General features: G+C 49.0%; 1 protein-coding gene across 1 annotated transcript in view; it reads right to left on the reverse strand.

Annotated features, from left to right (window-relative positions):
• Positions 1 to 222: 222 nt before the first annotated feature.
• The window catches only part of LOC138515386 (coagulation factor XI-like), a 299,654-nt gene continuing 279,374 nt past the window's right edge, over positions 223 to 20,502 (reverse strand). Inside the window, exon 17 of the mRNA XM_069630247.1 lies at positions 223 to 595. Coding sequence (XP_069486348.1) covers positions 591 to 595 — 5 coding nt within the window. The 3' untranslated portion in view covers positions 223 to 590. The remainder of the gene's footprint in view (positions 596 to 20,502) is intronic.

A 20,502-nucleotide genomic window follows, 5' to 3' on the forward strand; every position in this document is an offset into this window, starting at 1 on the left:
CCACTGCACCACGAGCCATTAACATTTTCTTGACCCAAGGCCAAAAATTGCTAATACTCCATTGCGTGCTAGCTAGTTCCATGATTTATAAATGACATCCATCTATACAAACATACGCTGAAATCCAGTTTCTCTGCATTCAATGGGCAGATAAATTCGATTCTGCTATCCGGCAGAAACCATACAAAAGAGCGCTGTATAGAATGTGTACACACTGCTAAATTGTATGTTTCACTTTTTGTGTTTAATTATTTATTAGCTGCCAGAAGATACATGGTGCACTTACAGGTGAAACATATGAGCTGTTATACAGACTTTAGTATTCACATAGAGAGAGAACGGCATGTGTTTCTCTGTTGGCTCATGTGCACCCGTGTACACTTTCCTTTGCTGACATTATACTCCAAACACGCTGTGCTGCTGTGTATCGCTGCAACGGAACTTCAAAATCAGGATGTAAATGCTGCTGTTAATCCGTTGGGATCCCATCTATATGTTCACCAGGATATGTGTGAAATCTCACGGGATGGCATCTCTTTTCCGCGGCAGCTTCTCCCAGCGGAGAATCCATCCTACAGGGGTCACCAGCATCAACCTGTAAATACAGAGTGGAGAGCATGAACACAGAAATAGCATCATCACATTATTTTACAGGGCTCATTTTGGGAAAATGCAGAATATGCTGCCACGCCTAATACAGGTCCTATATTAACTCAAAAGAATGGATCTTTGTCTAACAGTCGCAGACATAAAACGGACTCAGCAGAAGGCAGCCATGAAGGCCACTTCCATGTGGTTATTCTTATGCCCGCCTCCACCCCCCCTAGCTATTTCAGGGGTTGGGGCCCACGACCTCCCCCCAAGTGGGCGCCCCCACTGTCAAACTCCCCCTACCCCTCTACATATCTTTACTAGCTCCCGACACTGACAATCGCCTTTTCCATTCGCCTTCCCTGAAACCCGGATGTGTTGCACGTCATGCTTCGTGAAGCAATCGTAAGAGGGTTTCATGGGCGTGGTCTGGAGACCATGAACGTTACAAATGTACATCATGGTAAAACAGGAAGGTGCATCAGCGCTTCATACTTACCACATGTGTAAAGCGAGTACCATTATACATATTAGTACCCAGTGATCGTCAAGCAGAATGCAACATGCATTCTGATTGGCTCTCGCCGGGACCTTACCCGGCCGAGAATCCTTTGATTCTCGTCTGGGACTCTAGCTGCCTTGTCCTTGTCAGGGAGGTGGGGGGGCGTGGCAGCCCCTCAGCCAATGAGGAGGCTCGAAGCGGGGCCATCCCCGCTCCGAGCCTCCCCACGGTGAGAGGCTGCCTCCTCCACCCCCTGCTGGGGACTCAGGTAAGCATTTTTTTTTTCTCCCCTCCCCACCCCACTTACCTTCTTGCTCCTGCGTCCCTGGTGGGGGAGGATAGCAGCCTCCAGCAGTGTGGAGACTCTGCGCCTCCACACAGCTGGAGGCTTCCATCGTCCCCTGGCAGGGACAAAGGTACTTTTTTTTTTTTCCCCCTTCCCCTCCCTCCTGCCCTCCCAACCCCACTTACCTTCTGCTTCTTTTTTTTCGGGAGCGGACTCCTGAAGGCCGCCATGTAAAGAGAAAACGGACTCCCGTTTTCCCTTTCCTGGCAGCCATTTTCTTGGACGTTTTTTTTTTATCTGTCCCGAAACGCAGTGGCTTTTCAGGACAGAAAAAAATGCTTTTAGTGCCCCGGTCACGCATATAATGCGGGTCGGGGTACTAATAGCAATATGACCCTCGTGGCGGGGGCATTACCGACTTAGGTAATGCCCCGGGGCCTTCGTTAAGGCACTCGCTTCGCTCGGGCCTATAACTATGGACCCCGGGGCATTACCTGAGTCGTTAATGCCCCCGCCGCTCGGGTCATATTGCTTAATTATACCCATGAAGGGGAGTGAGAATCAACATTGGAAGGCAGAGACATTGGTGTCGGAGGCAGCCGTTTGACGGTGAGGCTTGACGGCCGAGGGTCCGCTTCTCTAACCCCGCGGATCCATAGTAGTGGCTGTGGTGACTGGCGGGTAGAGGAGCAGCATACACGCTGCGCGGGGACTTTGCTAGTGGAGGAGTTATCTAACACTGCTATTCCCGCTTCAGGCTTGGGGGCACTTATGACTGGGGAGTCAGAGAAGAAGTTGCCACGGGAGCACTGAGTGGCGGCCCATGGTTCCACGGTCTGGTCTGCCAGCGGCCTCCAGAGCACAAGATAGTTGTGGCCTGTGAGGTGTGGTTGGCGGCGTATATGCCGCCTGCTTACTTAAAGCGGCAGGAGTAGCTGTGCCTCACTTCATCTATTTTTGAGTCCCTGGGGGAGAAGGGGTAAGTTGCACTTGAGCTGTGGAGCCAAGTGAGTGATAAGCACTCTGAGCACTTGAGTTTGTGTGCTTTAGGCTCAGGCCATATTATCTGTCCTTTTCCTTGTTTGTTCTTTCCCCACTTATATAGACTCATAATGCTCAGAACTAGGGTGCGCTCTGCTAAGGAACTCATCTCCCAAGCTGAGAGCAGTGACTTTAAATCACCTAAAGAGCCATCTCAGATGATGGCTAGAGTGGGTCCTGGGGAACTGGACCTAGTGCAACCTCACATAATGCCTGGGCATGTAACTCCTAACAATCCTAGGTTGTCGATAGTCCTTGCAAGCAGCTCTAGGAGAAGACAGTGTCTACAGGAAGAAAAAGGAGAACTAGGAATCGAAGGCGAAGGCATGTCAATAGTTATGTCTAGAATTGATATGGAAGGGCATAAAACTAATCCTATTAGCCACAAGAATGCTGTGAATTTCGGCACATATTTATTTGCTGAAAGATTATTTAATTTCTTTATTTGAAATCTTATAAAGCGCTACATGCGCGCAGGCCTCAGAGCGCTACAAACAAAACACCACTTAAAAAGCAAAACATACATAAATAACAGAATACGCAGAAGAAAAGGAAGGAAAGGAACAAATCAATCTGGGGAGAAGCTAGAAAGAAAAATAATCATTTTAAAATTTTCCGATGGGAAATAAGTGTCAAACTACTAGTTCTAGATTCTAAGAACCCATAGGCAGGTATTTGCACAGGTTTAAAAAGTGGGGCAAATTGCTATTACCGCATCCCACCAACACACAGTCCCTGTTCCTCTGGGCACACCAATCATCAAGTTCTATTCTACACAGGAACTTTAGGTCAGAGCATCGAACCACCCCAGGCCCAGTCCTTGCGCGAAGCCATGCGAGTACTTTGTTTCATAGGGACTCTCTTGGTTCTTTCCCCGAAGGTTTCGTTACATTCCTAATAATAAAGTTCCGATGGCCCAGTATCAGATCTCTAATATATCCACCCTTGGGCATGGTCATATAGGATTTTCTTAGGCGAAGACTTTGCAAGTTGGCTGATATATGTCTAGGATTCATGGGCCTACGGGGGACACCCGGATGAGATTTAACAAGAGAGTCAACGGATGCAGTAGAAGCAGGATTATGGATCTGTGGTCGCACGTTTCTTGCAGTGGTCGGAGCCAATGATGCTGCTATCGATGATGACATTGGCTCACAACTTGAACCGGTCGGCTAATCCCATGTAGTTTGTGAATAGTTTATCAGCATTCTTAGGTGGCAAGACTGTTTGGGAGAAGCAATTTGCTTTATCAGTGATCGGGTGTAACGTGGGTTAATCATAAGGGACAGCTTGGCTGCATTTTTCAGTGCTGTGGATGTAATGGGCCTCATTACGAGAAGTGTGGAATGGGTTTAACGGTGCCGGTAATGGTGCCGGCGCCGTTAAACCCACTCCTCACTATTATAAGGTCCCCTAGTGGGATCCGCTGTGGACGTCTGGTTTTTCCAACAGAAGCAGGAACAGAACAAAGTGGAGCAAACACAGAAACCAGGCCGATTAGAGGAAAGAACCCATCAAACAGGGAGAAACCCATCAAGCCACGCTGCAACTGACGTTACAGCCACTTCAATGCATCTTCCAAATGAACTACATCTCCAATCACTACATTGTACAGTACACTACAATTACCTGACAGACTGCACCCATTTAGGGGTAACAGTTGAAAAAGCTCTACAATCACCAACTAAGAGTATGGATGTTATTGCAGAAGTTAGTGCGCTGACTTCTCAGTTGAACTCTAAGTTGGACAAGGGGAAAAGCCATAGGGGGGTTGGCCATATATTATGGAAAGGATCATTGCTGACCTTAACCAATGTCAAAACAGCTCCGACTTCACCCGATGGGTAGAATCCTTTGATATTTTTGTGGTACAAGTCCCTTTTACCAAGATAGACATTCAGTGTCAAACGGATGATAATATTGCCCAGAGGTTTCCCATTAGGAGGAGTATAGCCTGTCAAACTAATGATGCAGATAGATTTTGAAGACCCTACTAGGTTATGGGGGGGAGCAATACAAAGCTGACCCCTGTGAAGGAGGATATGTCTAAGTTGTCAGCTAAAGTAGTGGTTGGTGGTAAATCGAAGCCTACATCAACCAGGGATACCAAGACTTATATCAGGAACATCAAGGCTACATCGGCGGGAAGGGCAATTCATAATAAGAAGCTGAGATTCCTGGTGATTCAAGACTCAAACCAAAGGGAGAGTATTTTTTACCGCAAACATTTTATACTGACTCCTGTTAACAGACCTGCACATTGGGAATCGAGACGATCTTTAAGAAACAAGGTTTTTCATTGGCTACAAGCAAGAACAGGGTCCGGATGTGTCAGAATGCAGGATCTGAGATTCCTACGGAGGACACAAATCAAGGAGTGGCTACAGACAACAATGTTGCCTGTGTCATAGTAGTATGTGGGCAGAGTAATCTACAGCTGTACAACTCAAAGCAGAATTATTTTAGGCAATATATGTTTTTAGTTGTAATGTAACTTTTTGATTTTGTCTTGTTTATGGCCTTTGTATCTGTGTGTTTAGCACCTATATTCCTTCCGGGTAAACTTCTGCGTTATATACTTAAGTCAAATCAAATTAAATCTACTAATTAGGGGGACACATTTCAAGTCGCAAGATACTAGCTAGCCATAAAAAAGTTGCTCGCCAGTCGCCATCTCAATTCTACACATGCCCACAGCACACTGAGCATTGCTCGCAACAAGTCCATTATTATTAGCCAATGGGCAGTGGTGAGTGAACTTTTTTAACCCTGCTAATAACACCTTTAATTACAGCACTTAGAAGCAGGACAGATCCAACATGAAGTGTTTTGTGTGTCAAATTCTACACTGTGGGATGGAAAAGAACTAGCCTTGGTCCTCATTACAATGTTGCCGGTAGGACACGGGCTGGCAACCTCGGCTTACCATTTAAACTGCCCGAAATCCCAGTAATGCCAGGATATTACGGGCAGTGGCGGAACAGTAAGTTCCTATTCCTGTGGAGTCGCATAGGTCTACACAGGAATGGGAACACTGAAGCACCAGCACTGTTAGTAACGGTGCCAGTGCTTCAGTGATTTATTTTCCGGTAGATGCCTGAACTACTGGCAGGTCAGGCCTGCCGGTAGGTCACAGCCCCTACCAGCAGACTCGGAGTGAGCTAGTTCGGAAAAATGTGCCGGTAATGTCACTCCTAATGAGTGCCCCTTGTCAGTAAAAACCAATCTGCGTATTCTACATTGAAAACGCAGGGGCAAGTAATGTTTCACTAGGCAGCAATCATAAGGCAGCATTTTATTGTTATATGACATACTAAAACTAACACATAAGTCGGTATTCTGCCGGCACTGTTCTCACCAATGATCAGGTTACCAGTCTAGTGGTACGCGACAATTGATTGGAAGAAACACGATAAACACCGAAGAAGGACTTGAACAGTTTTCATGCCCTTACTGTAGGAACTGCCCGACACGCAGGCGGGTGCTGACCGGGACGCTGATAAAGGGGAGAGAGAGTCCGAGGCTGGTGCAGGACGTGAGGAATGCGTGGTCCGCATGCGTGCTAAGACTCTGGGTGCCCGAGAGACCCAGGAAGCGCGAGAGTGTGAGGCCAAGCCGTCCCGGAAGGAAAGAAGCATGCAGAGCACCTGCAGAGCAGGGGAGCACCGGGAAGTTACTGGAGTGCCGCAAATGAGACCCAGATACTTGAAGGGAGCCGACAGTCGTGCAAACCACACCACAAGGTACGTGGGTAGCCGAGAAGGCTCTGAAGGCTCAAATCAGAAGGCTGGGAGAGGAGGGTCTGAGACCCTTACGCAGTTGGAAGAAAACAAAGAGGTACATGAACTTGTACTAAGGTGTGTGCAGGAGAGTAAACCAAGCCCACAGAAAGGAAAACTAAAGTCGGGATTGCGAGTCTGTGACTCACACCCAAATAAAGAGAATTGGAATTTAATGCAAAGTACATAGAGTACTTGGCAGGTTAGTGAACCAAGTCTGTATGACCAACTACAGCCTGGGAAGTGCATCCAGGCTAAGCTTCTTCATCGCAGTACCTGGTGTGAGGGAACCAGGTCTGCACACCAGGATCAGGGGTCCACTACAGCCTGGGAAGTGCATCCAGGCTACTCTTCTTCGTCACAGTACCTAGTGAGAGTAAACCAGGTATGCACACCAGGGTCAAGGACCCACTACATCCTAGGAAATGCATCCAGGCTACTCTTCTTTGTCGCAGTACCGAGTGAGAAGGAGCCAGGTCTGCACACCATGGTAAGGGATACAACACAGCTTTGGGAGTGCATCCAGGCTGTCCTTCTTCAGCGCAGTGACTGGCGAGAGGAGGCCAAGCTTTGAACCAGGGTCTGGAACCCCAAGGAACTATGTTGTAAGCCTGAGGAAGTCTGTGGAAAGAAAGGCACTTCCCCAAATAGCTAAGTAGTGGCTTATACCACATTTGGAAAGTCTTACGAAGACAAGGACTGCCTTTTGTCAAGAGGAAGGTAGTCAATCCTCTGGACCAAGAAGACACCTCCTTTAATTTTTTTTGTTTTGTTTATTTTTTTTATTATGTATACAGTTCTTACAAACCTTTACATGAAATATAACATTATCAAAGAAAAAAGGAAAAATAGCTCAACAAATTATTCTACAATTTGGTACATATTAATACAGAGGTAAAGCAACATTCAAAATTCATAAATTGAATGTTTCACATGCAACATTTCATTAAATAACCACATTATAATAAACATGTATACAAGAAAATAAAAAAAAACTGATGTTTCACAAGCTACTTATTGTATATCTAATTTCCCAGTCCAGACTTGGTAGAGTGCTATATGCAGTTTATTGTTTTTGGTATTTAAACAATAACACCAGAAGAAGTAACTTTTTATGCTGTCTGCATTTGCTTTGTAAGGGCCTAAGAACCTGAGGTAAATGGGACCGTGCTGGTGACATTCCTTAAGGACACGAGGAGCTGGTTCCATTTTCCCGGAATGCCACATAAACAACAAATCCTGTCTCCCTTGACGATGCACAGTTCAGGGCTAATAGACGCTAGGACCAGTAATTTATTCATCCTAGTAGAAGGAGAAATCATTGCCATGTCGCAGACTGGCATATTTCCAGGTAATTTTGAGGGCTTTTATATTTGTGTACAAGGTTCGTCATGATGGTACTATAACTACTCACTGTTGCCATATGAGTGTAATATATTATCCAGTCCCAGCGTTCCTAGCATTCCAGTTTTGATACAAAGTTCTTTTTTAATACAATGTAATAGTTGTTCCAATTAGGCCACCAATCCATATTATCGAATGTCTTGTTCACTAAAGAAGTACATTTGCTGCTAATATGAATACCAGATTCTTTCCCCAACAGATTTAATAATTGGCAGAGTGGGGCAGTTCTGGATTTAATATGCAACCTCCTTTTCAGAACCATAGTAGTTAATGAGATAAGACCCATTTCCAGCCTGATTATTTGTTGGGCGTAAAGATAAATAGGTAATTCACTTTCTTGAAGATCGGAAGGATTATGCTCCTATTCAAGGGCTTAATTTTATTCTTTTCACCCAGTCTTCTCATCCAGACCTTTGGTCTTGCATAGGGACAGTTCGGGAAGTCTCTTTTAGGTGGACATACCTTATGGTGTCTCCCTTCTTCTTCCTCTACTGCTCTTAATCTCATTGAGTGAGTTCTTCCAGTCACTTGTTCTTCGTCTTCTTTGGTTTCGATTAATTCATTGCCAAGGCCCTTGTGTTCTCTTAGAATGCTATTCTCTTTTTCCAGCCCTAGATCTTGCAATGATCTTGTTGTTCCCCTGTCAGAATGTACAGTCTTATCAAGCGATTCAACTCTCACAGTGATATGGGAGCCTTCATCGCCCCTTAGGGTGTTCTCCACCTGCGAGGGTTGCTTATGTGTAGGGCCAGGGGCTTCTTTAGCTTGTGGGACAATCATTCTACTTTGTAAGAATATTCGCAGGAACTCTGTTTGTAACCCCACACTAGCTTTCATCTGCATCGTGGCACCTACTGAATGTTTTTTTGCTACAGAGATTTCTTGTTCCCCGCTTTTCACACTGATTGCTATTATTTCCAAATCATTGTCCACTTGATTTTGTGGGATTCCCTCTTTGGGTATTTATTTCTTGCTCTTCTGGAACTGGGAGTGTAATTCCTCTCACAGACTGAGCTGTTGTGGTTTCCTTTTTATGAGACGTTTTCTTGTTTTCAGTCTCCTACTCGTCATCTTGTCGGGCACTTGCCTACATTGCTCCCCCTTCCTTATTTCTACTTGTTTTCCTTCTACTTCTCCCATTTGGTCTTTGCAGTTTTAACCCTTCTTCTTCAATTCGAGCGGGAGGCTTTTTTGTCGATATTCTTGGAGTATAGTTTTGTTCTGGAAGATCTACCGCACTCTGTGCTAGATGGATGAATTCTTCTATGACTGAGTTTGATAGAGGGGTATCGTCTAGAGGATTGTCCTCCATAACCAGCACTCCTCTGGGCTCAGTTGTTTCTAGCTTGGTCAACTGTTGAACGTCCTGGGTAAGTTGTTTAACATTTTCATTAAGTAGTTCCGCTAAGGTGTTTGAATGTGACCATTTGGTATGCATCTCTGAAACCACCTTATTTTTTTTAAATATAGTTTTTATTAGCATTTTTTTAAGGTTATTACAACAAACATGTCATTTCAATCCGGTACCATTCCCAGAAAAATCATTCAAACAATAACCCTTTTCCCCACCCCGCCTCCCACACCCTCCCCTAGCCAGTGAACAGGTGCCGATTTCAAGCTTATCTTGCAGGGACACGTTGTGCATTTTTCGAGTTCGGACTGTCACATAGATTAGTGCACACATAGTCTAGGGCTCAACCTAACAGCACCCCTTGGGGGGGTGTGTGCCTTGTACAACAGATACATATTATGTCCCCCATTTCCTCTGGATTCAAAACCCAAGCAGGCCAACAGTTCATGAGCTCACCCCTCAGGTCGATCGCTCATACTTTTCAAAGAAGGGAAGCCAGAGTTCCTCAATGTTGGATCTGGATTCATCCAGAAAGTGGGTGAGAAATTCCAAGTCATATATCGTCCGCACCTTCGTTACCCATTCCCTCTCATCAGGCATGTGCGGATTCCTCCACTTCTGGGCCAAGCAGCACCTGGCCGCTACGAGCATGACCTGCAATACGTGGCCCTGGGTGTCCTCCTGGTCATCACCCACCTCAATACCGAATAGAAGCAACGAGGGACAGAGGGGCCTAGAGACACCATCCACCCCCTTGACCCAGGATAGGACCTCTCCCGAATATGACAGCACCCTCGGGCAAGACCACCACATGTGCATGTAATCTCCTTTTTTCTTTTAGCATTTCCAGCAGTGTGGGTCGTAGCCCGGGCTCATTCTGGCTATCAACTGTGGAGGGTAGTGCCATCTGTGTAAAACCTTGAGAGCTTGGTGTCTGTACTGGGGGGAGGTCGTTGAACGGTGGGCCCGGATGCACATTTTAGTCCACCTTTTATCATCTATTGCCGGACCCAAATCTTTTTCCCATTGTGTCCGTGCTGGCGGTGGATCCCTGGGTATCGAGAGCAAGAGAAGTTTGTACAAACGAGATATGACCCCCTTGAGCCCCGTGTGCAGATGATCGTTTTCTCGAAGTCCGTGAGTTCCCTCCTGAGTGTGTCCCGCCATGAGGGTTCGCAGAGGACTCCCTTCAGTTGAAGGTAGCGAAAAGGTGAAAGCTTGCCCAGCCCCAGGGCTTCCTCCAGGTCCAGAAGGGGCATGAAGGAGCCACCCACCCACAAGTGGCATGCCCTAACAAGGCCCGCCTCATACGACCTCTGATACGCGGCCAGCTCCGCCACCTTGGCTATGAATGGTGGCACCCAAATGCAACTTAGTGGGGAAGGCCAGGTTGTGAGCCATCTATAGTAACCCCCCTCCTTCCAGACAGACCACAGGACACCCAATACCGGGTGGTCTAGAACACACCTGGGGATGTGCGCTCTGGGGACCCACAACCACTCATTAAGCATGACCGGGGCAAGTAACCTATTGTCCAGTGCTACCCACTGCTTTTCTGACCCAGGGTTGAAATGGTCGACCAAAATCCTCAGCTGGGAGGCCCTGTAATATGTATCGAAATACGGGAATCCCACCCCACCGTCTTCCTTGGGTCTCGTTAGGACATCGTAGGAGATCCTATGCCCCCCCCCCAGAGGAACCTGAGTAGGGTGCGTTTCATTGACTGTAGGAACGCGGCGGGGACCTGAGTGGAGAGCATCTGGAAGAGGAATAGGAATTTAGGAAGTACCACCATTTTGATCAGGTTGAGTCGTGCCATCCATGAGAACCCCGAGACCGCCCACCACTCTACATCTCTTTTGACCTCAGTCCACAAAGTGGTGAAATTGCTCAGGAAGAGGTCCTTTGGGTCAGGTGTGATCTTGGTTCCCAGGTGCCGGAACCCCTCTCTCTGCAATTGGAAGGGAAGACCCTCCACATACTCTCTCTCGGTGTCCGGTAATCGACCCTCCATAAAAGCCACAGATTTGCCCAGGTTGACCTTGTACCCCGAGAGGCTCCCCTAACGCTCCAGTGCCCGCAACACATGAGGGACCATCAGTGTCGGTTTAGTAACATAGAGGAGAGCGTTGTCGGCGAACAGTCTGATCTTACAGTGGGAGCCGCCCATCTGTACTCCAGTGATAGCCTCATTGTTACACACCGAGATCGCCCAGGGTTCCATGACAAGGGCGTATATCAGGGGGGATAGTGGACAGCCCTGTCTCGTTCCTCGCTCTAGGGGGAAGGCTTCTGATTCCATCCCATTGGCGGCCACCCTGGCCGTGGGGGTGGAATATAGTGCTGCCATCCATCCCAACCATCTCTGGCCCATCCCTATTGCCGATTGGTCTGGGTGAACCAGGCGGAGCAGGCATTTCTCCAGGCGAGTGGCCAGGATCCTGGCAAATATTTTAGCATCAAGGTTTAGGAGGGAGATGGGTCTGTAGGAGCCGCGTTCTGTGGGGTCTTTTCCTGGCTTGGGGATTACAGAGATGAGGGCCTGTAGGAATGTGAGGGGATCGTCTCTTTGCTGCGGATGTGGTTGAACAATTTGCCTAGGGGTTCCGTCAGCATGGGGTGGAATTGTTTATAGAAATCAGCCGTATACCCATCACCCCCGGAGGCCTTCCCTGCTTTAAGTCTCTTGTTGGCTGCCTCCACCTCCTCCACCGTTATGTCCCCCTCCAAGCCCCGCAGCTCAGCCTCCGTTAAGTGGGTTAGCCGGTGTTCTTCCAGATAGGCCCGGATCTCCTCCGGCGATTCCCCCTCTTGTTTTGTGTACAGGTCCCTATAAAAGGTTGCAAAGGAGCCCACTATCTCTGCCTTTTTATTGAGAGCCATGCCCCCCACATCTTTAATAGGTCCAACCTTCCACTCCAGTCAACACCCCCTAGCTCTACGTGCCAGTAGGGTCCCCACCCTATCCCCCTTTTCGTAGTACCTTTGTCGCGTATATCTCAATTTCTTGACCACCTCCCCAATGAGGACCGTGTGCAGAGCCTGGCATTTCTCGCGCATTTCCGATAGGAGGGACTCCTTGTCAACCCCCTCTTGGGTAAGCCTACCCCGCAGGCTCTTGAGTTCAGCCTGTATCTTGGCCTCAATGAGCCCTCTCTCCCGCTTACACCTAGAACCCTCGGCTATAAGGAGGCCACGAAAGGTGGCCTTCGCCGCCTCCAACACTGTCGCCATATTCGTCTCCCCGTCGTCGTTTATCTCAAAATACGCCTCCATTTCACCTCTCAGGAATTCCCTGAAGACCGGATCCCTCAGGAGTGTATCATTACACCTCCACCGGGTCGACCTGGGGGACAGGGGGAGCGACCAGTCCGCCACAAGAAGCTCATGGTCGGACCATGATATTGCTTCAACCCTCGGGGCTGTAGCCACCCCACTGCCCTCTTTAGAAGTCAAAAGGAAATTGATTCTGGTGTAGGTGTGGTGTGGGGGGGAAAAGAATGTGTATTCCCCGGGCTCCGGGTGTGTCGCTCGCCAGACGTCCTCCCAGTAGTGTTTCCTCAGCAGGGTCTGGAGCGTTAGGTTGTCTTTGGTTATCCCTTTCGGTTAAGTCACCCTTGCCGTCCACCAGTGCAGCCCGGGGTCCATTATGAGATTGAAGTCGCCCCCCAGTATCATGGCCCCTTCAGCCCATTCATCCATTACCCCCAGAATCTGGGTTAGGAAACCTATCTGGCCTGAGTTTGGAGCGTAGAGGGTGGCTAGGGTTATGCGTTCCCCTTCGTAAGTACCCTTGATCCCCAGGAACCTCCCCCAAAGCCTCTCTTGGTTTCTGTATTAGTAAGGTGGAGTGTTTTGATCAAGAGAATCCCCACGCCCTCCTTCTTCGAGCTTCTGTGGGAAGCCCAGAAGTTGGCACCGATGTCCTTACCCCTGATGGGTGATTTCTTCCCCTGTCTATAATGGGTTTCTTGGAGGAACAGCACCATTAGCTGCTGTTTGCGGAACATATTACTGGTCAGGGACCTCTTGTTTTGTGAAGTGAGGCCCTTGACATTGAGTGTGCCTATCTTGCCTTCAACCATTGTCATCTAGGTAGTCCATCTCTAAGTTCACCGTAGTATAATGCTTGCGTATGGCTCGCTGAAAAATGGAAGATTCCTGTTTGGACTGGCTAGTGAGCCCCCCCCCCCCGTGGACCCCTCTAAACGTTCCCATTTTGGCCTTGATGATGATCGTTCTCCCCCCTCCCCCTTCCGTTTCCCCCTACCCGTTTCCCCCCGACTTGAGGCGTTCGTCCATGTCACCCGATCCTTCAGGGACGGTCAACGAACCACCAAGGACTCTACCCCAGCCCCGGGTAGTGTAAAGGTGTGGATAACCCATTCTCTTTAAGTCAGAATGAACGCGTGTGAACCTTTAAACCAAACCCTGCTCCCACGGTCCCCCGTGCCCCCCAGTGCGGGCCCAACACGGAGGTCCATCGAACCAAACAACAAACATTAAGAAAAGTTACAGTCACTTCAGGTGATCCTCAGAGGCCGATGATGGGTGCATGGTTTTTTTAAACTTGCGTGCCCCCTTGACCTTGGTCTTGCCGCTGGATTGTCTCAGACTGTCGGGGCCCCGCGGTGGGCTCCTGGCCTCAACCCCAGCTCCGCTGGATGGACCGGCACGATCTACCACCAGGTCACCAGTGGTACGCAAGGTGTCCTCCTCCGTCACCAGGTGGTGTCTTTCCCCCGACCACTCAAATGCCAGGTAGAAGGGGTGGCCCCAGCGATATCTGACCTCCTTACCCTGTAACCATCTGGTAAGGGCTCCACATTTCTTTCTCATTGCGAGGGTGAGGGCCGAGAGGTCTTGGTAGATTGCCACTCTGTCAAATTTAATCTCGATGTCGGCCTCCGCCCCCATGACGATTCTTATGATGTCGTGGACCTTGCCTTCCAGTGCCTGCCGGCTCTCCCCTTTGGACTCCACAAGGCCAAAAATGCGCAAGTTGTTCCTCCTTTCCCTGTTCTCCATGTCTTCCACCTTGAACCGTAGTTCCTCCTCCCTTCGATGTATCTCCTGGAACCTGGCCTCCATTTGCGTCTCCAAGATCGCCGTGGAGAGCTGGTTGTTCTCGACTCCCTCCACGCGGTCTTCCAGGGTGGTGACCTTAGTGATGAGGTCGGCCAACTTAGCACCCAAGTCGGTTTGAATCCCACGTATCTCCTCCAAAATCATCTGGATGTCATTTTGGATGGCCCCCAGGTCAGGAGGCGGGACCGAAAGGGACCCGGCAGCCATTTTGTCCCCTCCGGCCGCAAACTGATACTTGGAAAGGACCTCCTTCCAACTCATGGGATGTTGGTTGCAGCAGAGTGTGTGTGGAGGGACGCCGGGTAGGGAGGGGGTGCCCTCAGAGTAACTGTCTATGGGTGTGCCAGCCGAGTAACCGAAGGGGTTCAGCGCCAGTGGGAGAGCAGCCACTTCATGAAGTCCTGGCCCGCGGGCCTCTCACCTGGCGTCTGCCTTCTCCAGTGCCTTCTCCAGCGTCTCCAGCTTGATTTAGTGTGGGCGCGCTCCCGCGAAGGCCCGGGCTGGGGAGTTCTGGTGTGCGGTTAGGCAGGCCCGTTCAACCCCGTGGGTGGGTGGAGTGTCAGGGCGATTCAGTACGCGTTCAGTGCCTCCGGTGTCTTCGTTCAATGTCGAGCGCGGCCTCGCGCCGGCTCCGTGCTGCCTCGCCACATCTGGGGACGGGGCACCAGGGGCCCAGGGGTGTGGTGGAACCTCCGGGGTCCCCCACCTCCGGCTTCTCCTCGCTCTGAGTGGGTACTCCCTCCGCAGGCTTCCCCGCTTCTGTGCTCTGCTGCGGCCTTGGCGTGCCTTGGCGGGCACCGCCTGCGTGTTGTTCTGGACCGCGGGGGGAGGGGTCGCGGAGACCTCGGACGGTTGAACTTGGTCCGTGGGTGTCGTAGAAAGTCCTGGTTTGGACCCCCTGGTTGGGATGGATGGCGGCACTTTATTCCACCCCACGGCCAGGGTGGCCGCCAATGGGATGGAATCAGAAGCCTTCCCCCTAGAGCGAGGAACGAGACAGGGCTGTCCACTATCCCCCCTGATATACGCCCTTGTCATGGAACCCTGGGCGATCTCGGTGTGTAACAAACAAGGGGTTCACACTGCCTTGTTTGAGATGCTTGCGAGAGATGGGCTCCTTCTTCCTGCTAAACTCTGCAAAATTCCCAGGGCTGGGTGCGGAGCTGTCGGCTCAGGCAGCCATCTTGCCTGCGGCCCCTGGTGGCCTCTGAAACCACCTTTGATTGAAATTTGACATCTGTTGTTAGATCTAATAAAATATCACTCATAACTGTGTTGACTGCTGTTCTGAGGCCCACAATGGAGCTTTCACAGTCACTCACTTCTCTAGTGAGTTCTAATAGTAGGCCATGTGTGCTTGTACGTCTCCCCTTAGTAACTCAAAGACATTCACAAGTGAGTTCAAGACATAATTTAGAGCAGTCAAGGTCACACGTGAATCCTATGTCCCTCCTGTGTAGCATTTTGCTCAGTCAAGCTTGGTATCTGACAGGCCCCTTGGGGAACAGTTGGGTGAGCAAGCATGGGGCTTAATGAGAGACAAGATAGGGATGAGGTTTGTTTACTCTTTGGATTATTTGGATCCCTCAACAGGTGCTTATGCAGGATTGTATAGCTGTCTTCCAGCAGGCAGCTTTGCCCCTCTTGCTCTGCTCGATCATTCCTTTCTGTCACTCCAAATCTCCCAAACTCCGGCTTCTCCTACTTGGGAAGTATTCAGTGATGGCTTTATTGATTGGAGTTGCTGTCAGTGTGTATTCAAGGCCCTTTTTTTCTGCCCTTTGAGAATGTTGGACGATGAAGTTGAGAGTTCCCTCATAGCTGGATGTTTATCTATGTCTGAGGTAGAGGGTATTTGGGAGTCATTTATATCGATCGATAAGGTTGATGAAGTATTTTCTATAGTAAAGGAAGATGAAACCATTTCCCTGGCTGCATTCTGCTTAATTAGGCTGGATAATGAGGGCTGCATTGTGACATTTGTTGCGTGCAATGGATATGAGGATACTGTATTTGTGGATTGCCCCAGAACTTTCAGCAGGCTCCTCAGGGATCGACATACCGGTGGAGGATCGTCTAGTTCAGGTGCTCTCAGGTCGTCTTCCAAGAAACCACTTCTCAAATGATGAATTCGAGACATATCGCCCCTGAGGATCTGACTTTTGATGACTATCTGGAATCTCAGTCGCTTCTTCTCCTCGATGACCCAATGGCTAGGGTAGAGAGCTCAAATGCCCTGTACGGTGTGCCAGGACCTATGTCCACCAGACCCTTATTGCACCTAGTCGAGCTTTATTTATATCCCAAGAGAGAGCAACCTGACAAGATCAAGCTAATGCCTAAGTCAAGGCTGTAGTCCTAGAGAGATCTCTACTCTATGTCGCTATATTAATCTCTTGCAGCCTTGAAGGGCAGGTCAAAGTGGTGAGAAATTATACCAGCTCAAAGGCTCTGTATGCTGTAGATTGCTGTAGATTGACGCAGCCAAGAGGCGTAGCCAGGATTGTCTTATAAGTGGGGCCTGTAGATAATGTAGTTGGTCCCACCACAGTCACATTAACATTTGTATATACCCAACCAGCGCTGTGAATATGAGAATAGAGCATCCAATACTCTAAATCAGCAGAAAGCTCTTCCCGAGAGAAACTAATTATGCGACAATCGAACTGGAGTCTCAGCATAAAAGTGGGCTATTTGAAGTATTATCCTCACAAAGACACACATCCCAATAATTATGTGCTGGCTTCATGATCTCCAACCATATTGCTTTTATGTGGAACATCAGAAAGGTAAAGAGCAGGGCAATGCAGACTTTTTGTCCAGTTTTCCGCTTGGAGATGAGGAAACCAGCAGTATAAGGGGAAAGATATGTGACGGATCTGAGGATGTCATCCCTTCTCCACTAGGGGCCATGGCGGTGTGTCCACAGTAGTCCACCTGGGCGGGGTACACAGAGGGAGGATCAAATGAGAAAGGAATCCCTCTATGGGTTTGAGGACAACCATTATCAGAAAACGCGGTATGACAACCCCCTCAATACACTCAACCCTAAATCCTCCTTTCCCCGTCTCTAGATAGGGTTAATGTACTTTGTTGCCAAATCAGTCAAACCAACAAACATCACAAGACTGAGAGACCAAAAGATATAAAGTATTTCTCACATAATGTAGTAACTAGTACTGTGAATAAGATGACCCAGAGACTGAGGATCACACTGGAGAAGCAGAGTGAGTGGTCTAGCTTCTTACCACAGTTGATTGGCCCCATGAAGTCCAAATATCCTATGCAGGAGTTCCGTAATGGATAATCTGGGGAGCCGACAAGAGGAGGGGGGGGGATTCAGGCCTCCCAAGCACCAGTGAATTATGGAAGAAGAAGAACACGCAGCCGGGAGTGTATGTGAGACTGCAGAGCCGCTGCAGACTCTGCTGGGAGGCCAAACGCTGCTTGGCCTGGCACAGGGATGCAGCTGCCTGGGAACTGCGGAAACAGGTCAGAAGGAAGGAAACAGGTACACAGGATATCCAGGAGGTGCCAGAGGTCTGGGCAAGAGATATAAAGCTGGAAGCAGAGGTTTGGGAACCTGAGGGACTTGTACACTTGGCAGTAGTGAACCAAGGATGTACAATGAAGAAGTGCAAGTCTGGGACCCGCACCCAAATAATAGAACAGAGAAAAGATGCAGAGGGCCTGGGACCCCAAATGGATTGCATACTTGACAGGAGAGTGAAACAAGAGGAGGCAACTCAGCCGCGCAAGCCTGGGACCAGACTCTAAACAAGAGGTTGAGAATAAGGAGGTCTGGGATCCTGAAGGCAAATAAAGAAAAGCTGGAAGAGTTATGTTTCACAAGAGAGTGAAACATGCGGATACAAAACACAAGAGCGAGCCTGGTACACGCACCCGCTGGTGTGGCTACTAGCTGCAGGTATAATATTAGGCTAGGTGACTCCGCAGGTGTGGCCACTAGCTGCAGGTATAATATTAGGCTAGGTGACTCCGCAGGTGTGGCCACTAGCTGCAGGTATAATATTAGGCTAGGTGACGCAGCTGGTGTGGCCACTAGATGCAGGTATAATATTAGGCTAGGTGACTCCGCAGGTGTGGCCACTAGCTGCAGGTATAATATTAGGCTAGGTGACGCAGCTGGTGTGGCTACTAGCTGCAGGTATAATATTAGGCTAGGTGACGTAGCTGGTGTGGCCACTAGATGCAGGTATAATATTAGGCTAGGTGACTCAGCTGGTGTGGCCACTAGCTGCAGGTATAATATTAGGCTAGGTGACGCAGCTGGTGTGGCCACTAGCAGCAGGTATAATATTAGGCTAGGTGACTCAACTGGTGTGGCCACTATCTGCAGGTGTAATAGTAGGCTAGGTGACTCAGCTGGTGTGGCCACTAGCTGCAGGTATAATATTAGGCTAGGTGACGCAGCTGGTGTGGCCACTAGCTGCAGGTATAATATTAGTGTAGGTGACGCAGCTGGTGTGGACACTAGCTGAAGGTATAATATTAGGCTAGGTGACGCACCTGGTGTGGCCACTAGCTGCAGGTATAATTTTAGGCTAGGTGACGCAGCTGGTGTGGCCACTAGATGCAGGTACAATATTAGGCTAGGTGACGCAGCTGGTGTGGCCACTAGCTGCAGGTATAATATTAGGCTAGGTGACTCCGCTGGTGTGGCTACTAGCTGCAGGTATAATATAAGGCTAGGTGACTCTGCTGGTGTGGCCACTAGCTGCAGGTATAATATTAGGCTAGGTGACGCAGCTGGTGTGGCTACTAGCTGCAGGTATAATATTAGGCTAGGTGACGTAGCTGGTGTGGCCACTAGAAGCGGGTATAATATTAGGCTAGGTGACTCAGCTGGTGTGGCCACTAGCTGCAGGTATAATATTAGGCTAGGTGACGCAGCTGGTGTGGCCACCAGCAGCAGGTATAATATCAGGCTAGGTGACACAGCTGTTGTGGCCATATATTAGGCTGGGTGACTCAGCTGGTGTGGTCCCTAGCGGCAGGTATAATATTAGGCTAGATGATTCAGCTGGTGGTGCCAATAACTGCAGGTATAATATTAGGCTAGGTGACTCGGCTGGTGTGGCCACCAGCTGCAGGTAGAATATTAGTCTAGGTGATGCAGCTGGTGTATCTACTAGCTGCAGGTATAATATTAGGCTAGGTGACGCAGCTGGTGTGGCCACTAGCTGCAGGTATAATTATAGGCTAGGTGACGTAGCTGGTGTGGCCACACGCTGCAGGTATAATATTAGGTTAGGTGATTCAGCTGGTGTGGCCACTAACTGCAGGTATAATATTAGGCTAGGTGACTCAGCTGGTGTGGCCACTAGCTGCAGGTAGAATATTAGGCTCGGTGACTCTGCTGGTGTGGCCACTAGCTGCAGGTATAATATTAGTCTAGGTGACACAGTTGGTGTGGCCACTAGCTGAAGGTATAATATTTGGCTAGGTGACACAGCTGGTGTGGCCACTAGCTGCAGGTATAATATTAGGCTAGGTGACTCTGCTGGTGTGGCCACTAACTGCAGGTATAATATTAGACTAGGTGACTATGCTGGTGTGGCCACTAGCTGCAGGTGTAATACTAGGCTAGGTGACTCCGCTGGTGTGGCCACACACTGCAGGTATAATATTAGGTTAGGTGATTCAGCTGGTGTGGCCACTAACTGCAGGTATAATATTAGGCTAGGTGACTCGGCTGGTGTGGCCAGTAGCTGCAGGTAGAATATTAGGCTCAGTGACTCCGCTGATGTGGTCACTAGCTGCAGGTATGTTAGGCTAGGTGACTCAACTCATGTGGCCACTAGCTGCAGGTATAATATTAGACTAGGTGACTCAGCTGGTGTGGACACTAACTGCAGGTATAATATTAGGTTAGGTGACGCAGCTGGTGTGGCCACTAGCTGCAGGTATAATATTAGGTTAGGTGACTCAGCTGGTGTGGACACTAACTGCAGGTATAATATTAGGTTAGGTGACGCAGCTGGTGTGGCCACTAGATGCAGGTATAATATTAGGCTAGGTGACGCAGCTGGTGTGGCAACTAGATGCAGGTATAATATTAGGCTAGGTGATGCAGCCATTGTGTCTACTAGCTGCAGGCATAATATTAGGCTAGGTGATTCAGCTGGTGTGGCCACCAACTGCAGGTATAATATTAGGCTAGGTGACGCAGCTGGTGTGGCCACTAGCTGCAGGTATAATATTAGGCTAGGTGACGCAGCTGGTGTGGCCACTAGATGCAGGTATAATATTAGGCTAGGTGACGCAGCTGGTGTGGCCACTAGCTGCAGGTATAATATTAGACTAGGTGACTCCGCTGATGTGGCCACTAGCTGCAGGTATAATATTGTACTGTGCGTTCTGTATTGTTTAGGTTATTACTGTCAGTGGTATTTAATACTCTGAAATTCTATAGTCTCACAATTCTGTTATTTTATGA

Source organism: Ambystoma mexicanum, chromosome 6q (genome assembly GCF_040938575.1).
Source record: "Ambystoma mexicanum isolate Mex_15411 chromosome 6q, UKY_AmexF1_1, whole genome shotgun sequence".
Classification (NCBI taxonomy): domain Eukaryota; kingdom Metazoa; phylum Chordata; class Amphibia; order Caudata; family Ambystomatidae; genus Ambystoma; species Ambystoma mexicanum.